This window comes from Sylvia atricapilla, chromosome 6 (genome assembly GCF_009819655.1).
Source record: "Sylvia atricapilla isolate bSylAtr1 chromosome 6, bSylAtr1.pri, whole genome shotgun sequence".
Taxonomy (NCBI): Eukaryota; Metazoa; Chordata; class Aves; order Passeriformes; family Sylviidae; genus Sylvia; species Sylvia atricapilla.
Genome location: NC_089145.1, coordinates 13567156 through 13594170, shown reverse-complemented (window position 1 = coordinate 13594170; position 27015 = coordinate 13567156). Strand labels below are relative to the sequence as shown.

At 39.1% G+C, this 27015-nt stretch overlaps 1 protein-coding gene across 4 annotated transcripts; it reads right to left on the bottom strand.

The window, feature by feature from the left end:
* Positions 1-1503: 1503 nt before the first annotated feature.
* NUCB2 (nucleobindin 2) lies at positions 1504-27015 on the bottom strand. Of its 4 annotated transcripts, none has more exons than XM_066320832.1 (13): positions 26883-27015; positions 16753-16896; positions 16033-16140; positions 15177-15303; positions 12656-12759; positions 10866-11051; positions 10140-10230; positions 8526-8584; positions 7279-7371; positions 6180-6269; positions 5472-5642; positions 5073-5154; positions 1504-3397 (listed from the first exon to the last, which is right to left on the bottom strand). In XM_066320832.1, exons 2-13 carry the CDS (start codon positions 16894-16896, stop codon positions 3285-3287), a joined length of 1368 nt encoding a protein of 455 aa, XP_066176929.1. In that variant the 5' UTR covers positions 26883-27015; the 3' UTR covers positions 1504-3284. The 4 variants fall into 4 exon arrangements, with proteins under 4 accessions (XP_066176929.1, XP_066176932.1, XP_066176930.1 ...); XM_066320835.1 differs by lacking the exon at positions 26883-27015 and adding an exon at positions 26713-26733; XM_066320833.1 differs by lacking the exon at positions 26883-27015 and adding an exon at positions 25899-26076.

The window sequence follows — 27015 nt, the reverse complement described above, 5'->3', positions numbered from 1 at the left end:
TGAATATAGAAAATTGAGCATTCAAGTAGCTAATTAGTGAACAGCTACTGCAGGGAGGCAGCTGGTGCCAGGAAGGAACACGAGGTCTCTTACATCTTTATTTTAAATTCCCATCTTTCCAGAAAGCAAGCAGTGGAGGGCAAACAGGAAGGGCTCTGAAGGAGAAGGTCTCAGGGTGACCCAACTGGCCTGTCACTACCTGAAGGGAGCCTATGAGAAAGATGGACAGAGACTTTGACAAGGACATGTAGTGACAGGACAAGGGGGAATGGCTCTAAACCAAAGAGGGCAGGATTAGGTTAGATATTAGGTTAGACATTAAATATTAGAAGAAATGATTTACTGTGAGGGTGTTGAGGCACTGGAAGAGGTTGCCCAGAGAAGCTGTGGACTGCCCATCCCTGGAAGTGTTCAAGGCCAGGCTGGATGGGGTTCTGAGCAACCAGGTCATGGAAAGGTGTCCCCATCCACAGCAGGGGACTTGGAACAAGGTGATCTTTAAGGTCCTCTCCAACCCAGGCCGCTCTGTGATTCTATGAGTACAAACCCACTTCCTGCCCACCCACTAAAAATAAAACACTAAAACTCTGTCACTGTGCTGAGTTTCAGTTTAATCCAGTTAAAAACTAATCTATACAAAGTACAGAGTGGGGCTTTGTTTTTTTTGTTGGTTTTTTTTTTTTTTTTACATATATTGCACCAGAGATATGAATTTGTACAACATTAACCAAATTTTACCCCTTCATCCTCCTAACAAAATTCCAGCCAAGTACAAAACCGAATCTCTGCATCTTTGTGGTGGAACTGGTGTCTGTAGAAAGTGAGACACATTTTTGTTGTAATCACCTCCTAAATGAAAAGCAGAATACAAACATAAGCACTTCTGCCCATGATATTCCAGTCCCTTATTTCTCTGTGGTTTATAGCTTTCTATTTCCCAAGTTACAGCAATTCTTTACAAAACTCTGGGTGTTTCCAAGTAAATGGGATAAGGGGGACAATTGCCAGCAGCAGAGTCAGGACCTTACAATCAAATGTGAGAGGTTGCACTGAAACTAAAGCTTGAACTTTACATTACAAAGCCATCATGACATTTAATGGCATTTGTCAGGAGGCAGAAGTAGCCTGAAGGTATGATTTGTATGGTAGAAATGCCTTCACACCCAAGGTTTCAGTCCTTGAATCTCTACAACCATCTGTGGCTGTATCACTTGTCCTCTATAAACTTTCATGTGGGATGGAAAAAAACGCTGAGATTTCCCCTCACCTTTACCATGACATTTGAATGATTCCCTCTTTGTTTCCCTCCTCACCCTGTTACCCATTATCAGGCTACAACCCAAAAGCCAGGGCTGTGCCCAGAGAAAGTTCATGTAGCTGTAACTATGTCTGGGCCTCTCTGCAAACAGTTGAGGCTGTTGAAAGATATTTTAGTCTCCAGACAAAGACAAAATCAAACTGTTGTTAGACTTTCATGTAAATGACAAACAGTGGAAACATCGGTTTTGCAAACTAAAAATGTCATCTACTTGAATAGAGAACAAAAAGAATAGTCAAATTGAGTGGTACAAATGAAGGAAATCCAACATGACAACTAATGGGACAAAACAGATAAGGAAACCTAATAGGTTCTGGCACTGAGTTCTGCTGCATTGTGTGGAGAACATGAATATGCCCAGGTCTGATGAAAGAAGCCTTGAGCATGGAAGAAATGTGCCTGGCTTCCATCTATCAAAGTTCTTCTGAGTGAGAAATTTCCCAAATGTTAATACAAAATGTTAGCAATTGCCTTCTGGTGTTTGTTTTTTTGAGTTGGCCTAAAATATTCAAGTCTTATTCTGAAAGGAAAATCTTTCTCTAACAGAGGCATGCTTCTGTTTCTTTGCTGGAGCCCCAAAATATCTCTTTTAATGCCACTGTCAGCAGTTAGCCACAGAACAGGAAGGAAATGGAAAGGATGCTAGCAGAGGTGTGTGTATCCCTTCAAAGCCAGCATTATACAATCGCAGCAATCCCTGTTTAAAAACCAAAACAAATGAAAAAACAACCACAAAAACCCAAGCAAACAAGGAAATCCACACAGGGTTTACACTTCAGGATAGTTTGTTTGAAATGAATGAGAAGCAGGGGAACTGGCCACAACTTTTCAGCATTGTAGTAAAACTGACATGAAAATCAACTTATTCTTGTAGAATCTTGGCTTGTAATATTAGGGACCTATCCTGGTTCAATAGCAAAATAATACAATCAACTAGCACCACTGGCTTGGGACTTCATAACCTTAGACCAACTGCTGAAAGACTCCTAAGAGTCAAAGTGAGACCCTTAACAAATCCCAGATGCATGTCTGAGAAGAGCTGTCTGAAGCACATGGTGCACTTTGAAAAATCTGGTTTTATTGTAGGAGGTAGGATAATCTGCACAGAAAAAGACAGTGAGCCTTGTTCTGTTTTGCACAATATTTCCATCAACATAAAAAGCTTACTTAATAACATGCAAAATTTTGAGATCAGCTGGCATCTGATGAAAGAAATGGGGACAAAAGTACTGTCCCAAGGGCCAGTTGAGCTTTCAACTGCTACACAGAATAAATCTCAACAAGGAGGACGGTTCAGATCAATACACAACAAGTACAGTATTCCTTTTGAAGGCTTTCAGTGAAATTCTTAGGTTTCTGTAAACATGAAAAATATTCACTGTTCCACGTAGTTCTTTGCTGTGTTTAAATTTTAGAAAGTGCAAATTTTCTGTGATTAAGAAGTTCCATTTTTATTTGGTCTCAAAGAAGAAAGGATTTGGTAGTGGTGGAAATAGGCCTGTGTCTATGGTCTTTCTTTCCCCACCCTTTGCTTTTCAGCATTTGTGGAAAGAGTTTCTACATCAAACTAGACCTAACTTAACATCCAGGCCTATTCCTGTTTCCTCTCTGAGAAGATTCTGATTCGTGCCTAAACACAGAATGGCAGACATCTCTTCCCTCTTTGTCAGAGAAGAGTTCAACAGCTCAGTCCCCTGGCCATAAAAACCTTTTGTATTAATGGTTTATTTAATTTCTTCCTCTGTTATAGCCTCTACACGATCCCCTTGTGTTCCTCATTGATACACTGGAGAGAAAATTAATTTAACTTATAAATCAGATCTGACCAGTCTTTCATCTCTAACATGATTTTACAATCTGAGGGAGAAAGTTCATGTTTCACTCTGATTTCCTGTGTCCCCCCCACCCCTCCCAGCCCCTCCCCACCCCAAATAATAAAGATGCTATAAAGTTGAGGCACAAGTGGTTAAGGGTGCACTGGATCACTTCTGACAGCTGGTTCTTGGACGTGTCCTGGTGGTAAAGGCTGATCACCTCCCGCTGGGTGTTGTGGTGCATCTCCGGCTTTGTGCTCACCAGCTGTAAAACAACAGAACCATTTGGAACTTCTCAGTAAACTGGCCCCAAAGGTGAAAATTCTCTAAATGAACGTTTCTAGCATAGGGCACTCAAAAAAACCTTCTCTTTTCTGGTTTATAAATGGAATCAAGAGTCTTCTGTGTGCCAAACAATGAAATTGGATTGACACCCAACAGACTGCACTATTAGTCAGTGTTACCTCTTAGATAACAAGTTGTTTCCCCTTTCTGTGAAATATTCTCACATAACAAGTTGTTCTTTCTGAAATAAATCATGTTTTTATGAGACCTTTAATACCAATATGGGAAGCTTGAAATCATTAACAACTTGCTCCTGTATGTTACTCCTCACTGCATCAGTACTTACAATGTTCTCCCTTTGCCTACGTTTGAGTAACTAATTTTCATAGTTTGAAGATTTCAGAATATGCAGCTCCATTTCTGGATTTTTTTTCCTTAAATTACTCTTAGTAGCTCCAGTAGCCTACAGATTTAAGGTAGTGTCTACCTGGACATTCTTGATTCAGTGAATGAGTTCTGGCTAATACAACGAATTCTCATGACAACTAATTAAATGACTTTACAGAATTATTTTACATAAAATAATACCTGCAATCTGCTATAATATTGCCAGTATCAAAAGATGTATCATCTACTATTACACCAATGGTTTTACTGAAGGTGAGGGGAATTCAGGGTCTTGGAAGGAAGGATCATAAAATGAAGTTACCCACAGGCAGTTTCAAAGCAAATAAAAGGCAGAATTAAATTGGTTCTGAAATCTCATCTCTTCCCTTCACAGAACTGAGTGGGCAGAATTTCAGGTTCCCAACAAGATAAGCTGTAATCACTGAACACAGCTCCTGAGGTTTGAAATCCCACTCCCAGGAGTAGTTGAGAGCTTCTAGTACTGAAAAGGCTGCCTGGATAGATCTGAAGGTTGTATTTGAGATCAATGTCAAGAAGTTCTTGAGCTTCACTGATCATGTCAGCACACTAACATGGAAGCTAATAAAGCCAGCAGAGTTTCAACCTTTCTAGAGAGCAGGAAAAGGCTAATTTAGGATGGATGGGGCAGCAGAGCCCCTTTAAAGCACAAAGGATACCTGGGCAATCTGCTCTGGATAAGAAATGCTAATATATACCTGACTGTTTTGCTGCCAGCAGTGATGAAATGCAGCGATTTATTATGCCACTGCCTTCTCCTGAGGGTGTTGAAGCAACAGGTCATTCATACTGCCCAAGGCTAACGTCCTGTGTCATGCTGCATCCAGTTGCTGGTAAATTGGCCACTGATGATTTTAAATGCTTTGATTTGTCCTGCAGCCTCAGACTGCAATGCAGCCATAGATCATTGGGCTTTGTCTTTTTTATGTCCCTGCTCTTCCCTAGGCGCTCTAGATCTCAGTATTTTAGACTAATACAATTCAATCCTCCTTCTCTGCCCTTTGGATGCATTGTGTTAGGACTCTGGTTTCTTACTATGGACTCAAAAGCAGTGAGATTTCAAGAGTACTTAGAAATACATCCCTCTGAAAGACAGCTTAGTGAACCTCTCTCCAGAGGTCATTAAAGCTGCATTAAGTTAATAGTTTCAACAGAAAATATGGAGGTAATGACTTTCACGTTGCAGATGTTATTTTAAAGTTAGTGTATCTACACAGAAGGACACGTACGGGGTTGGATTTTCAGTTCTCCACCTGGTCCTGCAGGAGGATTTCCTTGCTGTAGTTTCTTTTGTTCCATCTGTTTTACGACCTGGTCAAAAATAAAGTACAACAGTTGAAAAACTTGAAACAGCTGAATTTGTCAGCTTTCTCTGATGTGACATAAATGAACACACCTAAACCAAATGTTGCAGTTATTTAAGGTCTTTCTTAGTGGGTATAGTGCCCAGTTGCTCTAATTCAGAACATCAGACTATGTTCTGCTGTGGTACCATTCGTTTAGAATTCAGCTGGGACTCATATGAGAAACAGAGGTAAATCTCCAGAGCTGGGAATTGTGAAGAGCCATTACACATGTAAGGACAGAGAAAAGATTAAAACCAATATATGCTGTTCTCACACATGTACCTGTTGAAGCTCTTGTTTCTGAGCCTGAAGCTGCTCGTGCTGCCTCTGTAGCTCTTCCTTCTGTTTCTGAAGTTCTTCTGCCTTCTTTCTAAGTTCATCTTCCTGCTGGGAAATGTGATTTTCAAATTCCTTCAGCTCGTCCTCAGTGAAGAGCTGCTGTTGATCTAGTGTCTAAAAGAAAATACATACAAAGTATGAATGTTAGCCAGGAAAGCATGGGCATTTTTAATTATTTTCTTAACGAAATTCTTGCACAGTTCACTAAAAACCCTCACAACAAAACAGAGACACATGACACTGTGTACACTCAATGAAAACTGCAAAATAGTAATTTCTCAGCTATTTTCTCAATAAAGCTCTACTACGGATTTAGATGTAGGATGAAAACATCCTCCTTTCTTCCAACTGAGCTCTTATCTTCCCTTTGAAGTGATTCATAAACAAAATGTCCATTTCCATTTGAAAAGCACGTGTGAAAAGCTCTTCCCAATCCCCGGGGTGGCGCCAGACCTTTTCCTTTTGTGGAGTTCACATCTGCATTACATTTAGGCTGCCGCAGCTGAATGCTACATTCAGCTGAGGGGCTTAACGACACACATACCAGAGCAGAGCTGAAAAAAACCAAAGGTCACAGACATGCCGTTTGGTTTCCTGCTCCAAGTGCTGGTAATGGTGCTGTATGTTGTACTTGGAACACATTTTCATTACCTCCCAGCTATCTGGCTCCAAAAATTCCTTTTTCTCTGTAGCTCGCAGGAACTCTTCCAAAGTCACTAGCCGGTCCTTGTTGATGTCAACCTATTTGAAGCAAAAAATGAAGCTCAATCCAAAGGACAGGTTTTGGAGGAGCTAATGTTTTAATTTCATCAAATATAACCAATTCCAAGCATCTAACAGCCACATCATTTTCTGAAAGCTTTTCTCACAAGCTTATGTAGCTTAACAAAAACAGAACTACAAAGTAAATCCTGACATTTTACTTGAAAATTCACTGGTTTTATTGGAAACACTTGTGATCACAGTCCAAACACTAATAGTGGAATGTATGAGGGTTTTTTCTTTTTTTTTTTTTTTTTTTTGAGAAGAAGTTTTGTAGCTTTCTGGTAACTACTCTGACTCACAGTTACAAAATTATCTCCGCTGTTGGAGGGGGAGGTTTTGAAAAACAAAAATCCCACCCAACTGAATTGTGTTGGAATCCTTTAAGGGGAAGGGAGGAAATGCTTCCCTTTATGACTAATAGAGGACCAGCCTTGCTCTGTTCCTCACATTTAAGGAATACAGTTAAATACAGAAATAATATGGGTGGAAACACAGTGGTTCAAAACACCCCCTTTCCATTCCTGTATCTCCTAAGCTGAAAACCCATCAGACCCAGTGAAGGTTTTCACTGTCACAGGTGACAGCTTGAGCTCTGAGCCCCCTTTTAAAAGGACAAATCTGAGCTATATGGAAAAAGACATTGCCCTACTCACTCTTTTCACACCTAAATCCTACCCATTTGCCAAGTGCCAAAGCACATCTAGTGTCTTCCTTGTTTGACACAACTCACAAGAAATTTCTGTTGAATCTCAGTATCTGCACACAACTGAGGCTATAGAACAATTCCTCCTCTGGAGCTCCTTAAATAACTAGTCAGCAGGCATTACATCAGAATACAGGGACAGGGCTTGAGAACTGTAACTTGGCATGAATCCCAGCACAAGCAGCACTCAGTGTGACAGGCTATCCCTTTCTGAGGCACTTGGACAACACTTCATGGGAGGAGATCTGTATTTTTTGAACACAGAAGGGAATCAGCCCCCACCTCATTCATTACATGTTCTCTCATTCTCAGCCTTTCTTCTTCCATCTCAACCATGTCATCCTCTTCATTCTTGGGATCATAAACTTTTTCTAACTGAAATTGAAAATTAGTACATGTTAGTTTGAAGAAAAGACTGCTCATTCAAATGGTAGAGCATGTCTGGAAAAGTGGTGTGAGATGTTCTCTGTACATGCAATTTTCCTCTTTCAGCACAGTACTTAAGCAACAAGTGAGCCTTTCTTTCAAAAGAATGAAGTTTTCAGTTAATTCATGTGATCTGCTGCAATTCAGCGCTGTGGATGTTACAGTCAAGTTGACCTTAGTGTGCACAGTCTGATCCTACATTTGATTCAAAGCAGGCCGAGGTTCCACGTGGTTTCTGGAATGGGAGAGAGTGGCTTTTTCACCAGGGCATGCAGCTGACCCCGTAAGCATTCAGGGTATCACAAGACAAATTCAGTGCCAAATTTAATGGTTCATTTCTCTTCTTGCACAATGTCTTTCTGGAGAGTTCATGCTTATGAGATTCTACTTGGCTTTCTCAGGCACTGAGCTTCACTTGCCCAGCCACAGGTAATTTTACAGCCCCAGGCTATTAGTTTTTACACTACAAAAACTATAAAACAGTGAGACATCTGTCAAAATAGACTGCACTGTATCTTCATTGTAGTGAAAGAATTATGGCAAATTATTGTACCAGAGTTAAAATTTTCAGACAACAAACCAAGGCTTAAAGAAACTAAGAGCCTGAATACTTTATCAGATGTACATGTGCTTCAAACTAGCCAGACATAAAATACATGAAATTTCTGTAGCCAATTCTACAGTGCTGCCCCTGAGCCAAGTCACAAAAGTGAGATCCTTTTTCTCATCAAACTTGTTGATGAACACTGAATGAGCACAGGTGCCCACCTTCAGAACCTTTATCAGGCTGCATCTAGGGAGAGCAGCTGTCTTCATTGTAATTTATACAGGTCCTATCCTACAGATTAGCTATAGAACCTCCAGCAAGCCTGGGGCAGAGAAATACATGAGCACTAGATTTCTGATGTCTTACTCCTATGCTTCAACTACTTTATTTTGCCTTCTGATAGGTTTTACACTTTTGCAGAAATATTAAGGATGCATGAAACTTGGCATGATTACTCTATTTTGTAGTCCAAAACCCCTAAATATACTTGGGGAAAACTGACATCCCTGTAAACCATTTACTGAAAGAAATTCAGCTTCTGAATAATTTTTTTTACCTCTTTAGTAAATAGAGCTTCTAATTCTTGCTCATCCAGGAAACCATCATTATTGACATCTACAAAAAGAAGTTTTAAAAATACAAGTTGAGTACATGTAGAAAGTCACACATGTAATAGATATCCAAGAGATCAGTGTACACATTTAACAAGAACCTGGTTACAGAGGTTGTTTCTTCTGTTTAGGTTTTTATCAGGCATTGGCTGGAGTTTATTGTCACTTTTGGTTGGTTGGGCAAGACTGGAGCAATCTCTCTACTTCTTAGATTAACAAACAGAAATAGGTCACCACAGGATTGCGCAGACTGCAACTGCCAAAAAATATTGCTGAGAACAAGTTGTCCCCATTTAACCACTAAATTTGTCATTAGACTCAGGAGAAACAAGATTCTGCAGAAAATCTTTAAGTGACAATATGACCCCCCAAAAAATTAAAGAATTACATGAAAATCTATATAAACATGCAGCACTTGAGATAAGTGTAAGATGACTTTTCATGACAAATGCAGAGGAAAATACTTGATAATTAATGATCCATCTTTTACCCTACACTCTGCTCTGAATACTGTTACACTACCTCTGAAATGGAAAGATAATATCCACTTCAAATTATTACCCAGTATTTTTGTGTAATTGCTTCTAAGTTTTCTATATACTAAGCTCTAAGGCAACAGGTAATTTCAGCTATTTCTGCTTTGGTAGGTTTTGCACAAACAAGCTACCAAAAATTTTCAGAAAGTTATCTTTCAAAATCTTTTTCTATAAAGAAGAGATAAAATTTAGTAACTATAACTAGATGATTATTAAGGTCCCTTTGGACCCCAACCATTCTATGATTCTGTAATACATGCTTCTTATATATGTTATAAACTGAAATTAAAGTTTGAGTCTAAACTAGAACAGTTTTCTTTATCTAAATCATCATCTTTGAGATTAATCAAATTCTGTGTACTGTTCAACCCTTTGCAGCCAGTGCCAGGCAGGATCTACCTAGGGGCACTTCCTGATGAAGCACTGAACATTATCAGGACATGAGGCTACGTGGTGACATCACCACATGTAAAGCAAGGTGTTCACTGAGATGCATCCTCATCTCTGCTACTTCTACTTATTGTTTCTTGCTGTCCATTCCTCAGAAATCCAGAGGCAGGATTACAGGTTTTTGTTTTATCAAGAGAATATTGCAATTTCTGAAGAGACTTGACTCTTCTATGACCACTCCAAAGATTAGGGACTTCTGGTACTTATCTGCAAAGATGATGAGAAAGCAGGTTTTGGCCCCTAAATCTCTGAGGATTTATTTCCAGTACATACTGTGCAAGCAAAGTTATAGATATGGACAGCCCTCTAAGTACCCATACTTCCCTAAGGAATCACTGCTGGGTTTTGCCTGTATGATTTTAGGAGTAGTTAAACAAAACCCTGAATGTTTTCAAATTTTAAACTCAATTGAAAACACTGTATGAAATTTACAGACAGAAACAAATATTTTCTCCTCTAGACTGTTCAGCTGCTTGAAGTGAAGACTTCATCCTAACACATGACAAACTTGTCCTCAGCAGAATGTAACAAAGTCACTTCACTAGTTCATTCGATTAAAACTAAACCTCTTACCGTGCAATTTGAAAAACGTTTTGGGGTCAAATTCATTAGGATCTAGTCCATCTGCTTCTTCCCACACCTCTTTCAGTTGATCTTTGCTTCCCTATAGATTGGTTACAAAGAAAAACTATTCAAAAGACAATTTAGTATCATTTCCCTGCAGTACCTTTGCATTATGGTTTCTCTGAAAGGCTTGCTTTATTTGATGATTAGTCACGTGGCAAATGGAATCAGTAGCATTTTCTTTCATTCCCTTTTGGTCAAATCTAATACTTTCATTAGACAGAAAGGCCCAGGGAAAGAGAGAGTGTAAAGGAAATGCATATTCTGTGGAAAGGAACACCTGTAATAATCAGTCACGGCCACACAGCCCCATCCAGAAACAACAGCTGAAGGGAGCTGAATTATTTTGCTTTTCCTAGAGCAAATGGTACTGTGATGCAGTTCCATGCAGGCATTCCTACAGTTTTGAATACTGTTCTGGCTTCTTCCTTAGGAATTTCAATGTCTTTGTAAGGATTCTGGCAGCAAATAACACATCTGTACAGAAAGAAAGGGAGTTTATACAGCAGGGTTTGTAATGCTCTCAGCAGTGTGCCCAATCTCTGCTCCCATGTCAGTAAGAGGAGGCCAATGATGAGAACAAACAAAATACAGCCCCCTGTATATTAGCTTTTTCTCTCTGGAAAAGAAAGAAACTTTCACACTCAGTCACATAGGAACAGGCTGTGGCCTTACAGGATGGTGAACTTTAGGGTGATCTCCATGTTTTTTCTTCATTTCCTCAAATTTGGATTCTTCTCTCTTCCTCTTTTCTTCATCCAGTGTTTTTAAATACTCTCTCCTCTCGTGTTCTTTCATCATCTCGTATTTCTTAAACTCCTCATGGCGAGTCTTATCATAGTTTTCCAGGTCACTTGTAGCCTAAAAATACAGATACATGTAGACAGATGATTATATAACATAATCTGACATTATAAACACTGTATTGTTCAGATCAGTGGGCAAGGCTGGCCATTTTGCCATTCAAGGCAGACTGGCTGGGGGTTCCTTTCACATGACAGTGATGCAGAAACATCTCTCCTCCCCTGGTCATTTTCACAAAAGTTAATTTGTAATGGTTCATCTGTTGGACAATTTTTGCAATTACACGGTGCTGTAAGAAGGCTTCAAGGTGTCCTTTCTCATCAGTGAGTAATAAATGAACTCAAGTTAATCAAGTCCTACACTAACAGTACCATTAACTCCCTGATCATTCCAGAATAAGAACATTTGTAGTTTATCTGACAGTTTAGTGACAAATGTGCCTTCATTAATAATGGGACCTAGTTTGCAGCAGCTTAATACAGACTAAATTAAAAAACCCATACAATTAAATGCAGAGAAAGGGTATGAGAGGAGAATTTCTGACAAGTTCTTGTATAAAGTTGTGTCATTTTCATACAGGCTGAAGTATTAAAGGATATTTTTGTAGTGCTTTTCAAAGTAACATGTTTACATCTTACATACGTCCCTCCATTATTTACATTTTACTTTTCAGATTCACTGTATGTTTTAAAAAACAAATCCAAAGCTAAGACCCCCTTCAGTATCCATTACACTCTGTCAGTATCTTCGTTGAGAAATGAGAAGACAAAATAAAATATGTAATAAAAAGAACTGCCCTGTTAAGGATATGCTTCTCCAAGCCAACCAGAATTTTCCCACAAGTGATGTTCAGAAACGTTTAGAAAAATTATAGTATCTCTATAAAAAATAATTCTACAGAAAATGGAGATAAGAATCTTCCAAGGGTAAAAAAAATGTGCAGAAATTATCTTTCAATTTATTTTGAAAGTCTTTAAAAACTGTTCCAATTCTCATGTCAGACATGCAGTGCTTTCTAAAGTGTATCTGAGACATTTTTCCCCCGGGAAGTCTATTTTTCTCTACCAGTTGAAAAAAGCCATGCCATGCTTAGCTTAACTATACCCCCTGAATAAACCCTACATACCTGTGACTGATACTGAATCTGCTGAACAGACTGAACTGAATGCCATGCCCAGTATAAGCAGTTTCTAATACTGATATCTCAAATTCTACTCTGCTGTGGTTTTGCAGCTTGATGTACCTATGATGATCCCAAAATTCGTTTGGCTAGGTTAGAGATGATTATTTACATCATTCCGTGAGACTTCTATACAGTTTAGAAACAGAAATCAGAAAAAAAAACTTGGGAAAAATTTCTCTGATCTCACCTGCATTTAATGTAAAGGCTCTCACAAAGGTGTTTTATTCCCAAAGCTGCTTGTACTGGCATATGAATGTTAAATCCTATTAAAGTGACATCCCAAAATTTATGGACTCTTGCATCATGCACACTGGCAACAGTTTTTAAGTGTGCATGGAGACAACTGACTTTTCTCAGAAAATGAAAACTGCTTGCCATTTATAAAATGTGGTATATAAGAAAGGACTTCTCTTTACCAGAGGTCAAGAGCATAATAATTAAACCCCCAACTCTCACAGTAGTTTGTATCTGCACTCACTGCTTTGATCAGCATATCCAAGTCTTTAGGTTCGAAGGTGTCAGGATTCTGATGGTTCAGGTGCTCAAACTGCTTAAGGAGAGCCTGATGGTCGATACCAGTGTCTGGAAGAACAAAGTACACATGTAAAACATTAAAATAAATTTGAAATCCAGAAAAATCATGAAGTCTTTCATGTGGAAGCTTATGCCTTTTAAGTACCTGAGGACTGAAAATTTTTTTCATCATTGGAGGAAACTACAGTATCATTTCTCAAGTTGCTCTTTCTGAAGCAGGTTGGCAAACTTGAATGGCAATTTGCACTACATTCCTTCTGATGGGTCAGTGCTGCACTGTACACAATCATTTTACATGCACAAATTACAGCTTCTGTTTCAGCAAGGGAAAGTATGATCAATTTGAGCTTTACAAACTAAAAAAAAAATTATCTTTTATATAAATGAGATAGTTGAAATTGTGCCCTACCAACTCTAACAATCTGCATATTTTTCCTGCATGGGGAGAAGTCCAACTCTTCTACTGCCCTGGACATTTTGCAAATGACACACACCTGGCCAAAGGTTTATGTACAATATGGTGTAAAATTCTATCAAATCAAATAAGCAGCTATTCAAACTTCATTTGTGGAAAAAAGAGAAGTGCAAGAGAGTGGAGAGGCAGCTCTTGTCTCTAAAACCTGGAAACATTTTCTCTTCCTTGTGATAGGAGCGATACCCACCAATATCAACACACAATGCACTAATAACACATTTCTACCACAGCTTTTCTGGCTGTTGTCATGGTCTCTGAACATTGATGCTACATAGTAACATTCTCTTAAGAAGTGTATGCTTTGGTATTTCAAGTACAACAGTTGTGACAAGTTTTTACTAGATGGTTTAGCAAAGAATATTTTATTTGTTTAAGAAAAAATTGGAAAACACATTTTTGAACATACTGTTCTTTCACAAATCATCAGCTTTACAATCAATGCTGTGTTTATATTAACACAAAACAGCAAACACTGGCCAGGGCATATTTCAGCCATCATTCCTCCCTGGTGAGATCATAATTTCTGTTTAAATATATGTGTCTTTGTCTGTGTTTGAAACATTTTTAGAAGAGTAATAATAGACTTAAGAAAAACCAACAAACAGTAAAAAAAACCAACCCCCAAACCCATTTTTCTCCATCTCTTACACTTAGATTCATTCTACTTGACGCTATTTACTTGCCACATTACTGTATGATCTGAGACCCAACTCCTAACATTCTTCTGGCCTGTACTGATCAGTCAAGTAGGATCTTGGTGAAAATGTTTAAAAACACATCTGGGTGAGGACTGAATACATGCTGAATATAATCTCAGATCTAGCTGTCTAGGGTTTTTTAAACCTGATCCAGCTGAGAGGAAAGAAAAGAGGAGGGGTTTGTGTGCCTTTTTTTTTCTTTTTGTAGATCAGACAGAAGACTAAGATGCTAGTGGTGTTATTAGGAAAAAGAGCAAACAAAAGGAAGTCAAACCACTCTGCCTGCTGCTGCTATAGAATCCCCCTGTGCATATTCCAAGATGTTGTCCAGGTGTGTATATGCAGCTGTATTTTATAGGTAATCTAGTCATACTCATATATGATGTGAAGCACTCATGGGGAAAGCTGACTATAAACTCTGCAAAATGGGGTTTTTTACATCTTAGTACTCATCAGAATATTCTGAACTGCAATAATCTGTTCCCAAATGTTAGATCTCACATTTACACAGTAAGATCTGAGGTGTTGGGGGGGATTATTTTTCTAAAGCACACTCTATTAGTTACAACTGATTTATGAAAGCAGAGAGGGGTAGAAGTAATCAATCAGTCCATTAAACATTAAAATATCTAAAGCAACTGTGTACACACCCAGGTATCATTAGCTGCTGTCACCTAGCTGTGAATGTCACCATGATGTCACTGGACTGCTTGTCTGCAACAGGAATAACATCCCCATGAACTTTTATTTGCATGTGCACACTTCTTCAGTCTATTTGCCACATCTAAATTAGCTTAGATCCTTATTCTAGGAGTACTTTATTTGATGTATTATGTATTCAGTTCCTTGGGATTCACCTCGAAAAGTTCCAAACACCCTTATAATAGTAAAATACTGACCAAAGAAAATTTGATTTTCTACCCCATGAGGATATGACACAGTGTGTCAGGTTTTTTTCTTAAACACAGTCCTACAATTTCACTGGTTCTTTGTGAGTAATCTATTAAATGATGCATTACAAAAATAAAAGACTAAAAGTAAGAGGTAGAAGTATCTGAAAAACCCACTGACAGAAACAAGTTCAGTTATTTATAAAACAGAGATGGCTTTCCTCTTCTCCCCAGTTCCCTATAAAGACAGGTCTTTAATAGCTCCAGGCCAGCTCAGAAAGGACACTCACTTTCAGTTTAGTCATTATTGGTGACAACAAAAAATGCACAACTGCTGGACTTTGACATTTCTCTAACACAATTCCATCTGTTAACTCACCTAGATAAATTCTGTATTCTTACCTTGAACAGAATCCATTTTAGCTTTAATTAACATTCTTAATCTTGCTACCTCTTGTCTTTTTAGTTCATCCAGCCGTGTTCTCACATGGTGGCTTACTAAATCAAGCTCTCTGCTTAGCTTTCCACTCTGTCAAAAAACAAAGAAGTCATGCAGAAACACTGGAAGAAAGAAGCCTTTAGGATTCCCATTAGACATAAGCTGCAAGACCAGAGACTCTGGCAATACTGTAACCCACACTGTAAGAATCTCAACCATTTTTTGAAGAGCAGATTCAAATTTTTTATGCCTATGGTTGTGGAAGCAGAGAGGAATCCTAAAAGTTTTCAGAAAAGAGAATTTCTAAGTATCTTGCTCCTCCAAAGAGCAAGACTGTAACCTTGAAGGAGTAATGCCTAATAAGGTACGTGACAAATTTCTCAATCAAATATTCTCAGCTGAGCTCAAAAGAACTGTGAAAAACACACAAAGTGTCTCATCCACTCAAGGAGGGCTCTTAGGCTCCAGGGAAGGTACAAAGCAGCAGCAGCCACTGATGTGTATTGCCAAAACCTGGAAATGGAGAGGAATCTCCAAGGGTGACACTGCATATAGCACAGGGGGAAAAGATGCCACAAGCTGCCAATGGCAACTTGAGGGATTAAAGGAAACACAAAAGGCCTTAAGACTGTCTGTCACTTCAGACTGTTTCCTACTCATCCCTTCCTAAATTCCTAGCTCCTGAAGGGGCAATGCACAATAGCCACCACCTAGAGCCAGGAACCAAAGGAAGAAAGAATACAAAATACATGGCTCATGATTATGGATTTAATTAAACTGAATTTAACTCTCTCTCTTTTTTTTTTTTTTTGAACCTACCTTTATTTCTTCTATGTCAGCAGTCTGTAGTTTCTCCCTGAAATGCTTATCAGTCTCCAAGACATCTATTACTTGCCTGAGATATTCATCATAATAAAGTCCTGTATCCTTAAAAAAAAATAAAAAAAAGGAAATTAAGGAAAGACTATACTGACAAACAGCTACTTAGTTTTGTTTAAATACAGTTTAATAACTGACACTCTAATCTTAGCAACACAGGCACTATGCTGTCTTACATATTTTTGTGTTTTCAGATTTGCATCATTGCCCTACAGCAATTTATGATCCATTTGTTTCAGCAACTGACAAGGAAGAGGAGAAAAGTGATTATGAATCCTTGTAATACACAAACATCTGTCACGTTAATATAGTGTGTGGCTTTTTTAAAACAATGCAATTATTTGTTAGTGTTCTGTTTGAAACACTGAACTGGAATCAGTGAATGGAATTTCCTAAGGCACCACCCAATCACCTGAAGTAAGTCTCTGTGGAACAGTATGCTCCTCCTGTTGTAAGCTGGGAATTCCTTCCATGTGCCACCTCACCTTTAGCAGCTCATTGAAAAAAAAAATAAAGAGCAAATTTAAACAGAACCTCCCCAGAGTAGATGGCACACACACTGGCAATATTGGGGAACGTAAGTTTCATTCTAAAGGAGTTTGCTATATCCAGATTACTAACAATTAGGATAAACCATCAGATCAGTTTCTTTATACTTACTGCATTTTCTACCTTCTCTCCTTCTACATGGCCTTCTGCTTTGACTTTTGTCTTATCTATGTCTATAGGTACAGCTTCCAAGGCCATTAGGACACATGTCATCAGCAAAAGACACTGTTGGGGCAGGACAGATAACCTCTTCATCTGAAATGAGACCAGGTCACACAAATTAACATACATCACTTTAACCCACTTTCCTCACAATATCCTGCTCTCAAGGAATACAAAAAGTCAAAAAAGTAAATACAGCCTTAATTTTTCAAGGCCATTCTTAGGCAAACAGACTGGTTTCCATTTGTGTGCCAAACCTAAGTTGCAAATGGTGAGAGGTTTGTAACATGCTAAGGTATTATCAGTAAGAGATGGGAACATCTATTTAGGATGTTCAAGTCTCACATAACTAATATTCCTATTTGGATCATGCCTTTGCTGAATTTATGATCTCCAGGAGTTTGCCAATTAGGGACAATGAATCAGATCTTAGGGTAGTAATGCTAGTGCATTTTGTTTCAACACTGAAATATTTTGCCTAATTTGGAGTCAAGATTGCCTCAAAAATTTATTCGCAGGAAGAATATTTTACAATCCATGTCATATCTGTACTTCAGGTGGATAGAGCTTCCGGAAAAATGACAGGAATTCACACTACTTGATATTGCTGCTGAGGCCAGGGGTTTATTAAGCTTGTTTTCCCCACCCTTTCTTTAGTGTCTTAAGTGCAGCTAACTCACACATAATTTGATGAGCACTGAGCACTTTGATTTCTTGACCTTCCCCTCTATCAAACTTGTTGAAAATAACTCATTCAGAACCTGGTAAGATGGAATAATTACATAGAGTGAGTACAGGGAATCCAGCTAAAAAAAGTAATGATGGTAATCCAGGCTCTTGAGACAATCTGGCCAGTTCAGACTGTGACATTGCACTGTCTATGAGAATTCTATAAGAAGTTTGAGCAAACTCCAGTATCACATTGACAATAAAAATCACCTCCTAGAGGGTGAAAGTTGACAGTCGAAGACTGTCTAAAATTACTTTAGATATGTCAAAGAAAAAGACATAATATTGAAGTAATGTGCAGTTAAATAAATTGAAAGTATACCTGCTACAAGGAGAATTTCTGTACAAGTGCTTCAGCAAGTCATGTGAGGATTTCTGTCAAAAGTACTTATGTCCGTTACCACCAAATCTCTTTTTAGGGGGAGGGGTGACAGGGACAAACTAATGATGGTGTCAGTGCCAGTTTTCCTGACCACATGATCTGGTACTTGACAGGGATGCATTGCTTTTGCTTGGGTTAAGCTGCCCTTTACTATGGCAATAAATGTTGATAGTGGTACGTACTTAATATTAAGCATTGTTGACACCCTTTATTCGCCCTTATTCAACTGCTAGGAAAATAAAAGCACTCTCATACAAAAAAAGAAAAAAAAAAAAAAAAGGCATTCAAGATGTGTAGAGATATTATTTCTTTTGTTGGGGATGAGGTATATCCACCTATCCATCTATTTTTTTATGTGTCAAAGGCTCAAGAACTACAAGAATTTTCTAAAACTGTTTTCTCTTGATCACATCTTCAGCTAAAGGAGCCTAAATGAACTCTGCAAATACCTGAAATACCTGATACTTGCATTTTTAAAAATAACTAGTATCTGATCATTACCAGATGGGATAGCAGGAGCTATTGTTGCTGCCACACTGAGCATTTGAAACTGAATGTCAGCACTGCTGTCAGATTCACAAGTCTGACTAGTCCTGCCTAGGTTATGCCCTTAAAACAAGCAAACAAACACACAAAGAAACCAGACCCAGACTGATTTGCTGGAACTGGTAAGTTAATTTCTATACCTCTACATGAACTGTTGGCTTGCAGGAACTTACAAAGCTGATGAGTGAAAGAGTTAATTATTCACTACTGCTTTAAAAATGCCAGAGTTCTTGTATGTTGGGTGTTTTTTATACAGAATATTGTTGTATAAACGCTGTGCCTAGGTTTGTAATTTCAACAGCATTTAATCACAGACAATGATGATAACAAATACTAGGTCTTCAAGTCTCCTAATCTTGATGTAGATGCCAAGACTCAGAATAGTTCTCAGTACTACAGGTAAAACAAAACCCCACCTTGCTGAAGTTCTTGGAGAATATGAATGGGGCTGTCTAGTAATTTCTAAGTGAAAGGATGTAAGCATGCTTGAAGTCTAGGAAATGCATGTGAAACAAAACTAATAAACCCCAAAATACTTATCAAGTATATAATAATTGTATGCTCTTGGCATTTTGCAAAACATTTTTTAAAAGGTTACGTATGTTTGAAGTATTCGTTTTTAAACAGTGTAGCCTTCTGATAATACTAAAAATCTGGAACCTGATAGATGGGTATTTTTCCAACCATAATATTTTTATATACACAAAATTATAGTAACAAAAGTAATTTATTATTATTATACACTGCTGTAGTTATGCAAGTTGTCTAAACAGTGTTTTAGAAAATCATTATGTGGCTATGAAATGAGCATGCTCAAGGCCAACAGGTGATGGCAGAGAAGAACAGAAAGCCAGAAACTCAGGTGCTTCCCACAGGTCTGGCACTGACTCATTCTTTGCCCAAGGCAAGTGCTAAAGCTGACACTTTCAACAATGACATCTGGTCTTTGATCCATTTTAAAGACAACCCTTAAAGGTCCTGACCTACAGCTTCTAATAACATGAACAACTGTGGAGATGAGGATTGCTAGTTTAAATTGAAGACTAGATTTTTATGAACACTTAAGATTTTTCAGACTTTTTCCTTGCTCCTGAGGAACACTGATACATAAAATGTTCATGCTGAGCTGAAACAACTGAGATAAAAGTAACCATCTTGGTCTGCCAAACCTCTTATGAGGGAGCACTAATCACCTCCAGGTTTGGGATGGGCAACTGGAGCTGTTACATCCTCAACTATTTCTGCCTAGTCAGCAGAGTGGATCTATCAAAAGACCTAATCAGACTAATCAATCTAATCAAACTAAGTGCCACTGGCTCTGCTGACATTCTGTGGAATTTATGCTCATGGGCAATGGGGTTTTATTTTAACCTTTGTAATTACATGCTGTCACACACAATAGGAAAGACAGGATGATATCACAGTATGTTCTTCATATCTATTTGATGCAATAGGCTGCTCAGAAGACTTCATCAGGCAGTTTTGCTTCAGGTTGTGCAATGGGTGTTTTTATTGCAGCTTTTTTGACAAAACAAGCCAAAAAAATTTCACACATACCGGAAGAATTAAAAGCAGATGAATCCAAAATGGTAAGTAAACAATATCTCTGTCACCACAGCTGACTTTGCAGACAGCTATGCCTAACACAGCATTTCCCACAGTATTTTGAGGAACCCAACCACGATGTAACAAGTAAATTGGAAATACATCTATTAGAATAAAAAACAATTACCTTGTGAAGACAGAGTTACTGTATTTAGGTATCTACTAGTCCAAGACCATGTTCACCAAAATTTCCTTCAGAAAAGCAGGTGACTAAGACATAAGTCAACCTTTAGAGTGTGCCAGTCACACCTGAGTCACTGAGCATCTTCTACTCTGACGTGTATGAGAAGAGAGAAACCAAACCCATTGCAAAATCTAACATTAATCACCAGTCAGAAAAACTCAGCACAATTCTCAAGTTCAGCAAATGTAGGGAGGAGGGAGAAAAGGCTGGATGAGAAGAAAAGTGGGATTCCCCTTTGTGTTCCACCAAGAGAGTTCATTCCACTCTCAGCCTGCTACCAGCTGCTTTTAAGAGTTCTGGACTTCTGAAAATCCATTCCTGGATGCCTATCCCTTTCCAGGCATTTAGAGTGCATCCATGTGTCTGACCCAGGAATGTGACTTTCTTCTGCACTACAGCCACCAAGTGAGCAATCACTGAGGGTTCTGCAGAAGAGGAGCAGTGTCAGTTTGCTCACCGCCATCAGCAGCACATAATGCACAACATACACCCTCCTGCCCTGCCATGTGGCATATAATTATTATTACTATTCTTCCTACTTCTATAGGCTTTAATAGAACTATAATCTGTTCTGGATCTGCCCAGCTGACTACTTTCTCAAAGACAGACGGAGAGAGTTAATGTTACAATTGTCATCTGGAAATTAAGTGATTTTAGTTCAAAGATAAGCAGCCCACCTACATGTAAAGGTAGCACAACTGTCATCTGCTGGTATCAGAAATCAATGGTATCTTTACAACAGGAATGAACAAACTTTGCCACTTGTAGTACATAAAGAGAACTAATCATAAAACTAGTGCTCTAGAACTGACAAATACTGTATTTTATAAACAAAGCTAATATCCTAAGCTTTCAGTGAAAGGGAAAAATAACTTCTCCAAGTATTTCAAAAAACAGAGCGAGAGCCAAAAGAATAAGACAGTCAGCAGAAAACAGAGTCACCAATGTACTTGCATGAACAGAAAAAGACAACTGGAAAAGAAAAGCTGCAGGCTGCCTGCCAGCAATCTTGATAATTTGTTAATCACAAATTCCTATCAACGTCAGTGAAACAGGATTGAACATTTGAATCATAAAGAGCTACAGGCTTTGAGTGGTAACTACAAAATGCTACTTCTAAAGTTTGTTCTAGCAACAGTAACACATTTTATACAGCTGCCAGGTGTTATAATACAAACCCCCAAATTACTTTTCATTAACGTAGCATCCATTGCCCAGAAAACAGCATCATGCAGGTACTGATATCTCCATCACCTTCCCAGCAAAGCACAAGTATTTTTAAAGAGGTAACACTCAAGGTCTCTAAAGCTGAGATAGGCAAAACAATACAGTGATATCAGGATGCAGTGTCTGCACATGTGGAAGCTCAGTGGATGGTTATGATGCAAGACGGCACAACCCTGTAAATGTCACATTGCACATTTGCACTTGCCAAACCCATGTGTACCGTGATGGGCAATGAAAACATAAATCTGGACTCACATAATACACAAATAAACCCACCTATTCACAAATTTCACATATGCCTGCTCTATCTGATATGGAAGTAATTAAACCTGTGTGAGATACAGTGCAGCTGTGCAGGATAACTGTAATGTTCTCTGCAGTCATGACTGTAATGTGACTTCTTATTTTTATGCTGTACACTGGCAAAATTAAAATCTTCACAGGCAGTGCTGAATTAAAAAAAAAAAAAAAAAAAAAAAAAAGGCGCCAGGAAATAGATAAAATATATGTACTGATTTTTATTTTTCTAACAATATTCCACCCTCAGTACTAGAATGACATAAAAAGTAAGTATTCCCTAGCATCCTCAATCTGTTGTTGCACCTCTGAAACAGCAACATACCTGTCCATGTATCACAATTTAAACAGGAAATGTTTCATTCCATGGGCTTTTTCCAGTTCTTTAAAATTTATTTGCTGATCTATAAATTTATCCTCTTACAGACCCCCAGAAAACTACATTAAATGTTTGAAATTAGGCAGAAACAGATTATCCTTCTGCCGTACTCTGCTTGGAAACACCAGCGTTAGTTCCCCCAGTTTTTTCAGGAGCACTTGCTCCACAGACAACCTAAGCTATCATACCTTAAGCAAGGTATGAATCAATAGTTAATGCATTTTCTTCACACTGTTTGTCCAATGAGGTTAATCTGGCATAAGCATAGTTGACATGTGGCAGCAATTTTGAGAAGCAAGTGGAAAAACCTGTTTGCACTCACTCTCTTAGGCTATAAACCCTTGGTTTTGGTGAGGGTGTCTCTTCACTTGGTCACCAGCCCCCTACACAGGCTTTGCTCCTTGAAGATACCAGCAGGAAATGACATGCAAAGGGAAATGGTTACAAGCTGCAATAGTTAACGTCCAAAACACAAAAACACCTGCACCTCTCTCTTTCCAAATGAAAACTGATCCTTTTAGAACTTAATGTTCAAGCTATTAACTATTATAAGCCCGCCATTATTGCTATATAATTATATATATATAAAGTTTCATTATCCTTCAAGTATTTTTCTTTTCTCTTCTGTCAATGCTGTTGACTAACCCCATGATTCAGATGTTGCTTTTTTTTCCCTGGCCAATATCCAACAGGTTTCACACTGGTCATGCTGTCCTAATCTTTTGTTAGAGCCCATCCCACTCAGTTCTCTGCACCAGGAGACCTTCCTTATTTTTTCAAGAAGCATTTTAATCTTGCAGGGAAATAGTTCTTTATTAAACAGTACTATTTAAGTACACAAAGGCAGCAGAATCTGTTTTCCCCATCCTGTTTACTTGACTTAAATTCTCTTTACAACTAAAAGCTGGCTGATGGAACAGTTGCTTTTTGCAGCTTCCCAGAAAACACAGCATGCCTCGACTGTGCCTAGTACAACATTTGCTGAAAGAACTTCCTTTTAAAAAATGCACTTCAGCTGTTTTATTAAATGAGTCATCCAGTAGTAACACAAACTAGGAATGCTCGACTGAGAAAGAATAATTTTATGTTCAAACCACATCCAGTACAGGATAATATCATGAAACAACACAACTATGTCCAGAAAGAAAGATGGCATAGAAGCAAATTGTATGGCTGATCCTACACATGCTAAGCTCTATCCAAAGTGAAGTCTGAAAATTTTTCTTCTTCTTCTTCTTGCAATGTAAGTGGTATATCATTTGAAAACCTGAAACCTGTGTGCACATACACAAATGCATATACATATTTATAATATTATCTGCCTCCAAGAAATTTCCTTACCCTTGCTTCAAAAAGTAGATAGCACTGTCTACAAAGCTACCTTACTAACTGAAGAATGTTGAAATATTAGCCTTGCTTTTCAAAGCCACTTGCTTGGTTTTATTCTTTCCAACAAGGCTGCCTCAGAAGAAGACTAATGAAGCCAAAAGTCAAGCAAAAACTTGTACTGAATTCAATGTATATTTGATAAAAATCTTATCAACTTTCAAAAGGAAATTAAGAAAAAAATTACTGCTATAACTATAGTTTCCTGCACTCTAATTTCAGTTCCCACACAGAACATAACAGAACAGTAACTTGGAGTCTCATAAATTCATTTTTCATAAATGAGAATGGCAATTTTGGCAGTGCTGATTAAAAAAGCACAACCTCAAATAGGCTACTATACACCAACAATGAATTAGCTCTAACTCAAATCAAAAAGTATTTAAATTATTCTAACAATATGCATTTTCCTCTAGTCAACAAGTGATGAAGCTAAAGTAAGCCCAGAATGCCCCAGGAGTCCAAGGTATCTTTTTCCCCCTTTGAAAAAAAATACAAAATAGTTATCCAGAATAAATCTAGATCTAACAACGTGAAGCAAGATTTAAAAAAATTTATGCACTTAAAGATAGCTGCTTAAGGAGATTTATGTTCCCAGTTTGCTACTTCCCATTGATTTCTACTTGCTTAGAAACAGAAACATGCAGCAACATCCCATTCTAGTTTTATAAAGACTAGCCAGAGAAATGCACGAAAAGGATCTACACTTTCCTTCAATTACCTATGATGAAGAATAATATTTACAACTGAATATGACTAAAATGCTTCTAAAGAAATGCAGTTTCTTTTGCTCTTCCAACTGTCAAATCACAAACATATGGAAGAGCAAAAACTACCAAAAGTAATGTGACTTTTGATTCTGATTTAATTTGGTTTGGCATTAGCACCTGGTCATTACTTTATCTACACAGAAGCACACCCTTATCCAAAAGGCTTTTGTCTGCTACGTAATCTGACAGGAACTGCAGAGAAATCTTTTCTGCTTACTGAGTAATCAGTACTGAGAGCACAATAGCTCACTAGATCAAATACCTTTACACAAGAGTTCAAATCATAGGAAGCCCTGATAGCGCCTTCAAACTTAACAGTAAATGATTTTATCTCTCTTATGTAAAGTGCATTTGTTTAGTCAGCACAGCTCTAAAACTACTGCATCAATATTTCCACACCTCGGACATTTAAGTCAATATATTTTACATGTTTTATTACCTCAGAGAACTACTGCTCTCCACTTTCATGACTGCAATTTCAGTTAAGTATGTATAATGAGGGAGGGCAGTCTTGGACAGAAAATCTTCAGTTTGGCTTATATGAACAGAAAGCTTACATCAGCAGCACCACCAGTACTGCACAGCCAAGGTATGAAAACTTTGCTTTAGTGTTATTAAAGAACAATTATTGTTGTTGCTTGGTTTTATTTGCCCAGTGGGTTTTCTGAATATCATTTCAGACACCAAATAACCATATCTCAGGCAGTGTTATAACAATCTTACATCAGATGCCTTTGCATCCAGTTGCTAATGTAAGTTTTAAGCAGACCCAAAGGCAATATTAATTTATAATTTTATTTCCCTCTTTTCTTTATGTTAAATGCCTCGGTTAGAAGTGAATGAGATTGACGTTGCTGTACATCAGAAAAATTTGTTTAAACCTATGCTATTTTTTAAATATATTTATCTTTCTTATTCCAAAACAAAACACTGCTACCACTCTAGAGATTACAGAAGCAAGTAAGAGGGAGAATAGATGATGACAGTTAGGAGGAAATGTATGCAACCAGGTTAGTAATCTGTGGGTCATGGTGGACGTAGCACTGTGACTGTACAAGATCATTGTGCAGTAAATGACAGTAAGAAACGTAACAAGGATCTTAAGCACTCACAGAAATGTGGGCTTCCCTTATAAACTTTTGTGAGTTTTAAGCAGAAGCCCATAAAGGTTACAACAAAAACTGGTTTTGAGTGGCTCCTATCCAGTCTCTACAGTAGGAATCTTCCCTGTGTTGCTCTATTTGGTTGAGAGGGACAGTCACTTCAGAATTCAGAGTAGAGGTGCACCAATATTGAGTCAGCTACAGAACTTGTCTTGACAGTGAGAGAAAACAAAATTATGAAAAAAAAACCAAACCAAACCAAACATCAACATTGAACTTGACACCAAGGGTGCACAGACACTTCACTGCTGTTACTGTGATGGTCTCCTGTTGAAACTAGTGGATGTTATCTCTCCATAGCAAATACTCACAAGTCAAACAACGAAGGCTTTTTTCTCCTACAGGCTTACTTAACAGTGCTGCCAAACGCAAACTCTTTTGAAAGCCTTAGCCATGTTCATTTCAGCAAAAAACGTTACCTCTCTACCTTTTCCACTTTTGGAATTATCTCTGAGTGCAGCAGCCAGCCTGGCAGTGGAGTACTTTCCCGAGCTCCTCCAGGGGTACTACAGTAACAACACAGGTAAGATGTGCTCAGCTCTGGGACCCCAGCACAGGAAGGACAGCGATCTGCTGGAGCCAGTCCAGAGGAGGCCTCCAAGTTGATCAGAGGATGGAGCACCTCTCCTACAAGGAAAGGCTGAGAGAGTTGGGATTGTTCAGCTTGGAAAAGAGAAAGCTTCAGGGTGACCTAATTGCAGCTTTTCACTACCTGAAGGGAGCCTCCAGGAAAGACGTAGAGAAACTATTTAAAAGAGCATTTAGTGACAGGACAAGGGGGAATGGCTTCAAACTGAAAGAGAGTAGGTTTAGATTAGATACGAGGAAATAATTCTTTACTGTGAGGGTGGTGAGGCACTGGAGCAGGTTGCCCAGAGAAGCTGCGGATGCCCCATCCCCGGCAGTGTTCAAAGCCAGGCTGGATGGGGCTCTGAGCAGCCTGGGATAGTGGACGGTGTTCCTGCTCACGGCACGGAGCTGGAACAAGATGATCTCCAAGGTCTTTTCCGACCCAAACCGTTCTCTGACTCTCCGGCAGTAACGCTGAAGAGCTGTGCCCTTTCTAGTGATACCCGTCGAGTCTCCTGCCCAAGTTTTCCCTTGCGGTCGTGCAATTACGAGCCACTCATCATTTCTGCCGCCGCTGCCAGCCCTGCCTTCATTCCTGCCGGCGCCCTACAGCTCCCCGTCCCCTCCCGCCGGGGGACGAGCGGAGCGGCCGCGGGCACACGGACACACACCCCCCACACCTGGAGCCGCCTTCCCGGAAAACTTCATGTGCGCCGCGCTCCCGCCCGGCAGCCCCCGAGCCCCGCGATGAGACCCCGCGTCCCCCCGCGACCCTGACAGCGGCTGCCCCGCCGCCAGGCCTCCGCGCCGCCGCCAGGGGCATTGGGACGGGCGGCGCTACCTTTGGGTCCCGCTGCGGCCGGAGAGGAGGCGCTGCTGGGTTACGGCGAGGTGCGCGCTGAGGCGGGCACGAAGCGGGGGTTTCGGCGGGCGCGCTGCGGCGGCGCTGCGGCTCCGGCCAGGCTCGGCGCGGC